The sequence below is a fragment of the Nannospalax galili genome, unplaced genomic scaffold (assembly GCF_000622305.1).
Source record: "Nannospalax galili isolate Female #2095 unplaced genomic scaffold, S.galili_v1.0 scaffold2103, whole genome shotgun sequence".
Classification (NCBI taxonomy): Eukaryota; Metazoa; Chordata; class Mammalia; order Rodentia; family Spalacidae; genus Nannospalax; species Nannospalax galili.
The window spans coordinates 392,437-398,320 of record NW_008349069.1 but is presented as its reverse complement, the minus strand read 5'-3'; the positions used below and the strand labels follow the sequence as shown (position 1 = coordinate 398,320).

Sequence of the window (5,884 nt, the reverse complement as noted above, 5' to 3'; positions counted from 1 at the left end):
AGGAAGACATGCCCATACAAATATAAGAAGCATATAAAACACCAACTAGACAGGACCAGAAAAGAAACTCTTTACAGACATCATAGTAAAAATACTACACGTACAGAATGAAGAGACAATACTGAAAGCTGCAAAAGAGAAACAACAAGTCACATATAAAGGAAAACCCATCAGGATTACAGCTTACTTTTCAGTGCAAACTATGAAAGCCAGAAGAGCCTGGACTAAAATATTCCCAGTTCTAAATGACCACAGATGCCAACCCAGATTACTATATCCAGCCAAAATGTCTATTATAGTCAAAAGGGGAGAAATAAAAAAAAAAAAAAAAAAAAAAAAAAAAAAAAAATTATCAATCATATCAAAGTTCAAATCCAACAGGGAAGAACTGCCATTTGTACATATATTTCTTAAAGATTTCATTTTGTTGGAGGGGGGCTTTTTGAAACAGGATTTCCCTGTAGCCCCAGCTGGCCTGGAACTCACTATGTAGACCAGGCTGACCTCAAACTCACAGAGATCCACCTGCCTCTGCCTCCCACATGCTGGGACTACAGGTGTGCGCCAGCACGCCCAGCTTGATTTCATTTATTTTTATGTATATGTGTTACATACAAATGGTATGTATATGTACTATTTGCTTGCAAGTGCCGGAGGAGGCCAGAAGAGGGTGTCAGATTCCCTGGAACTTGAGTTACTGAGCTGTCGTGTGGATACTAGAAACCAAACCTGGGTCCTCTGCAAGAGCAGCAAGTGCTCTTTTTTTTTTTTTTTTTTTTTTTGTCTTTTTGAGACAGGACTTCTCTGTAGCCCCAGCTGACCTAGAACTCACTATGTAGATCAGGCTGGACTGGAACTCACAGAGATCTGCCTACCTCTGCCTCTGAGTGCTGGGATTAAAGGCGTGTGCCACCAATTCCCAGCTACAACAAGTGCTCTTAACTGCTGAATCATCTCTCCAGCCTCCATTTGAATCTTAAGTCTTTTTATTTTGGTATTTTTACTTTCTCCATTTTTGTGTGTATGAGGTGCACATGTGTACAAATATATGTTTACATCTGTGAGGGTACATGTACATGTGTGTATGTAGAGGCCAGCAGTTGATGTTAGGAATTATCCTTGAAAGTTCTTCTATCTTATTCAATGAGACAAATTCTCTTAATCAAATTCAGTTTGCTGATATGGCTAAGTCTTGAAAGCCAGATTGCTCTGGGGGATTCCCATCTCTACCTTCTAAGGCTAGAATTACAGACAGGCTGCCACACCCACCTGGCATTCATGTGGGTTCTGGGGATCTGAACTCTGGTCCTCACACATGCACAGCCAGTGCATTAATTAATTACTGAGTCATCTCTCCACCCCATTTTTCGTTTTTGTTTTTGTTTTTTTTTTTTTTTTTTTTGAGACAGTCAGTTTCGTACATATCAGACTCATATTCAATTTACTATAGTAGTCAAAGCTGGTCTTGAACTTCTAGTCCTCCTGCCTTCACTTCCAAATGCTACAATTATAGGTATGCACCATCACACCTGACTAGGAAGGACCTATCTTAGTAAGACCAAAACAAAATCAGAAAGAAAATGGTTTTTTTCCTTTTTAAGACATTAAAACTTTTTTTCACTATCTTTGTACTTATTATTATTATGGAGGGAGGGGTGAATGTCTCAGAACATGTATGGCGGCTACCACACCTGGCTTGCTTTTACTTTTTTTTAATGCATATATTTTTTAATTTATTTTTTTATATGTATGAGTTTTTGTCTGCATGTATGTTAAGTGCACCTGTGTTATGCAGTGCCTATGGGTCCAGAGAGGGTGTTGGATCCCCCTGTTACTGGAGTTATAAATGGTTACTAACTGCCATGTGGGTGCTGGGAACTGAACCTGGGTCCTTTGCAAGAGCTCTTAATGACTAAGCCATCTCTCTAGCCCCAGTTTTATAATCTTAATTGTATGTATATTTCCTTAATCTGAATCTCCAAAATCATTTATGAGTCTTTTTCAAGACCCCCCCTCCCGAAACCTGGATCTATTCCTGGGCTTGGGAGAAGAAATGTGAGACCCTGTCTCAAAAAAACAAAAAAGTTATCCTCTAACCTCCACATGCACATTGTGGCACACATATACCCATACTCACATAGAAAGGAATCAGACATTTTGTGTTTTTGTACTTTAAACATCCCTGTGATGTATGAATACATAGGAAAGATATATACCTAGAACTCATGGTTATACATTTATTATACCTGCATGTTTGAGATGTAAATAGATCACATGTATATAAGTTTAGGAAGAATCTATACTAAAGCAATCAAATACTGCTTCTTAGAGGTTACTAACATTAACTCATAAGTAAATTTGGACTTTTTTTTTTTTTTTGTCTTTTTGAGACAGGTCTCCCTGCAGCCTCAGCTGGCCTGGAAATCATTATGTGGACCAGGCTGGCCTCATCTTATAGAGAGCCACTTGCCTCTGCCTCCCGAGTACTAGGATTAAAGGTGTATGCCACCGTGCCTGGCTGGACACTTTTTTTTAAGTCTGCAGGTTGGGGATGTGGCTCAGTTGGTAGAGTGCTTGCCTAGCATGCATAAAGCCTTAGGTTCAGTCCCCAGCACTACATAAAACTAGCATAGCGGCATATGCCTGTAATTCCAATGCTGGGGAGGTGGGATTAATAAGCAATGTATTCATCAACACAGTAGAAATGCGAATAGGTGCTTTATTGCTATTATTTTTGTTGTAGGGTTATTTAGTTGGTTTGAGACAAAGTCTTTTACTATGTATCCTAGGCTGGACTCTGAACTCATGATCCTCCAACCTCAGTCTTTCAAGTGTTTGGGTTATAAGTATGTGCCACCTTGTCCTGCTTGCTATTGCTTTATGCTTCTTTTATATTCCAAAATGTTTCCAATTAGTATGCTTTTAATTAAAAAAAATTAAATGTTCCATGTATGAACACATTTTTTTTTAAAATAGAGACAGGGTTTCATATAGCTCAGGCTAGCCTTGGACTTACTATATAGTCAAAGATAACCTTAAATTTCTGATCCTCTTACCTCCCGAGTGCTGGGCATACAGGCATGTGCTACCACACTCAGCTTTATGCAGTACTGGAGATGGAATTCAAGGCTTCGTGCATGGTAGGGCTTGCAAGCAGTCTACCACTTGAGCTACATCTCCAGCTCTGAAAACTAAAAAATATCCAGGTTTGCTTGGCGTGGTGGTACACACCTTTAACCCCAGCACTTGAGAGGCAGAGGCAGGCGGGTCTCTGTGAGTTCAAGGCCAGCCTGATCTTACTCAGTTGCTAAGAAAAATAAAATTATGAAATTCATGGCAAAAGAATTGATTTGGACATAGTTATCCTGATTTAAGTAACCCAGACCCAGAAAGACAAATGTTTCCTGTTTTATCTCATATTTGGATACTATTTTTGAAACTTTAGATATGTGTGTTTCATTTAGAATGCCCATAGAAGTTAGGAAACTAGTTAAGTGATATGGGCTGGGGGAGGGGAGTCATGCAAGGGGAGACAGAATGCACTGATACACATGGGAGAGGGGAATAACGGGATTAGAAAGGTTCAGTGTGGTGGAGAATGGGAGGACAGAGTGCAGGAGGGATTATGGGTAGGGATAACTAACACTAGGAGCCTTTCTGGAGTTGATGGCTGGCCAGGAGGGGTGGTACACACCTTTAATCCCAGCACTTGAGAGGCAGAGGCAGGCGGGGCTCTGTGAGTTCAAGGCCAGCCTGATCTACATAGTATGTTCCAGGACAGCTGGGGCTACAGGGAGATCCTGTCTCAAAAAGACCAAATAAATACATAAATACATAAAAATTCAGGTTTACTTATGAATTAACTGTTAATGACCTCTAAGAACCAATCCTTATTTACTTTAAAACCATTCATGAATATTTTAAAATGAAACAAAAAACTACTGGAAAATAAAAATCACTCTGTACAGGTCTGTGCATCGAAAGAGCTAGTCCTATTGGGAGGCTGCTTGATGATCACACCAATGCCTGGTTTCCCACCTATCACTGCACTGTAAGCTAATGAGTGGGCACACAAAAAAACGCTAGTCTCATTTTCTCAAGCACAATGGCTAGGACCCAGGGAGGAACACTGGCCCTAACAATGGGCCATCTACAAAGATCATCTAAATCCCACTAATCCCCGATCAACAGTGTTTCAAAGGATCTGATAAATCACAATGTGAAAGATACATGCCCACAAAAATTATAGCACTTGAAACAACTTTTCTTTTAAATCTTGAACTACACAAGAAGGTACCGGATGCTGAAATGAACCTGTTTGGAATTCTGGCTTATGCTTGGGGGACATTTCTGCTTTGCTTACTCTACAGATGCAGCCAGGCTGTCTCAGCTATAGAGGAGCAACCCAAATTCACCCACAGAGACCACAGAGCACAGGGGCTTCTCTCACTAAGCCCCATGCTATGTCTACCTTAACTATATCCCTACATCCATATCTTCACAGTTCTGAAAAGTGAAGCCAAGCCTGCTTATCTCTATATGGATTGTGTCCCATCCCGAGCACAGAATCCTCTCCAGCCTGACTTTACACACAGGTGTTTAGAGGAAAACTAGTTTAGGAAAAACATAAGCAGCAAGTACTCAACCTGGCAAGTCATTCATCGCAAGTCATTCAATTTACAGAGTGAAGCACAGAAGACCACTGACTTAGCAGAGTGGCAATGACGGGGGTCATTGGTGGCTGCCCACACAGCAGCATCTGCATGCACTTCAGGAGCAGGTAGGGCTGATCTAACATGCTCAAAATGTCACTGGACATGGCAGCACACACCTGTAGTCTTAGCAGTAGGGAGACAGGAGCAAGAAGATCCAGAGTTCAAGGCCAGTTTCAGCTACAGTAAATTCAAGGTTAGATTATGCCATATGAGACAACCTTCTCAAAAGATAAAACAAACACTTGAAGCTGGAGAGATGGCTCAGCAGTTAAGAATGTGTATTACTGTTACAGAGGACCCAAGTTCAGTTCCCAGCACCTAGGTCAGGCAGCTCACAACCACATATAACTCCAGTTCCAGGGGCTCTGACACCTTTGGTCGCTACAGACACCTGTACTCATGTGTATATACTCATACAGACATACACATAATTAAGAATAATAAAATTAAATTAAAAAATCTTAGGGGCTAAAGAAATGGCTCATTGGTTAAGAGCACTGGCTGCTCTTATAAAAGACCCAGGACCCAGGTTCAATTCCCAGCACCCACATTGTGGCTAATAACTGTCCATAATGCCAGTTCCAGGGGATATGATACCCTCTTCTGACCTCACAGGCACCGCACAACATGGTTGCACTTGTAGGCAGTACACACATACACATAAAAAATAAAAATAATAAAATATTAAAAAATAAAATTTTTAAATCTTAAACATATTTGAGGAGTGAGGCATGGCCTGTTGTATTCAGTCACAGAGACTCAGCAGGCAAGTTGCTAGCACATGGTGTATTCTATTTTTCTCACTGCTATAAGCAAATACCTCACAAAAGCAACTGAAGGGAAGAAGAACTTATTCTAGCTCACAGTACATCATGGCGGGGAAGGTCATAGCAGTAGGAACTTGAGGCAGCTGGTCAGGTTACATTGCATCCACAGTCAGGAAACAGAAAGATAAATGCTGCCACTCAGTTCACTGTCTCCTTTTCATTCAGTCCAGGACCCCAGTACATGGAATTGAGTGGGTCTCTTCACCTCAATTATAGCCCAATCTAGAAACTCCCTCACAGATGTGACCAGAGGTTTGACTCCCAAGTGATTCTAGACTTATCAAGTTGGTAACTGCCATTAACAACTACTTATGGCTTCTGCTAGAGGACCTTGGTTTGTCC

General features: G+C 40.9%; 1 protein-coding gene across 1 annotated transcript in view; it reads right to left on the bottom strand.

Annotated features, from left to right (window-relative positions):
- The window catches only part of Cmtm4 (CKLF like MARVEL transmembrane domain containing 4), a 27,877-nt gene extending 23,058 nt beyond the window's left edge, over positions 1–4,819 (bottom strand). Inside the window, exon 1 of the mRNA XM_008846281.2 lies at positions 4,682–4,819. Coding sequence (XP_008844503.1) covers positions 4,682–4,819 — 138 coding nt within the window. The remainder of the gene's footprint in view (positions 1–4,681) is intronic.
- Between the last annotated feature and the right edge of the window lie 1,065 nt (positions 4,820–5,884).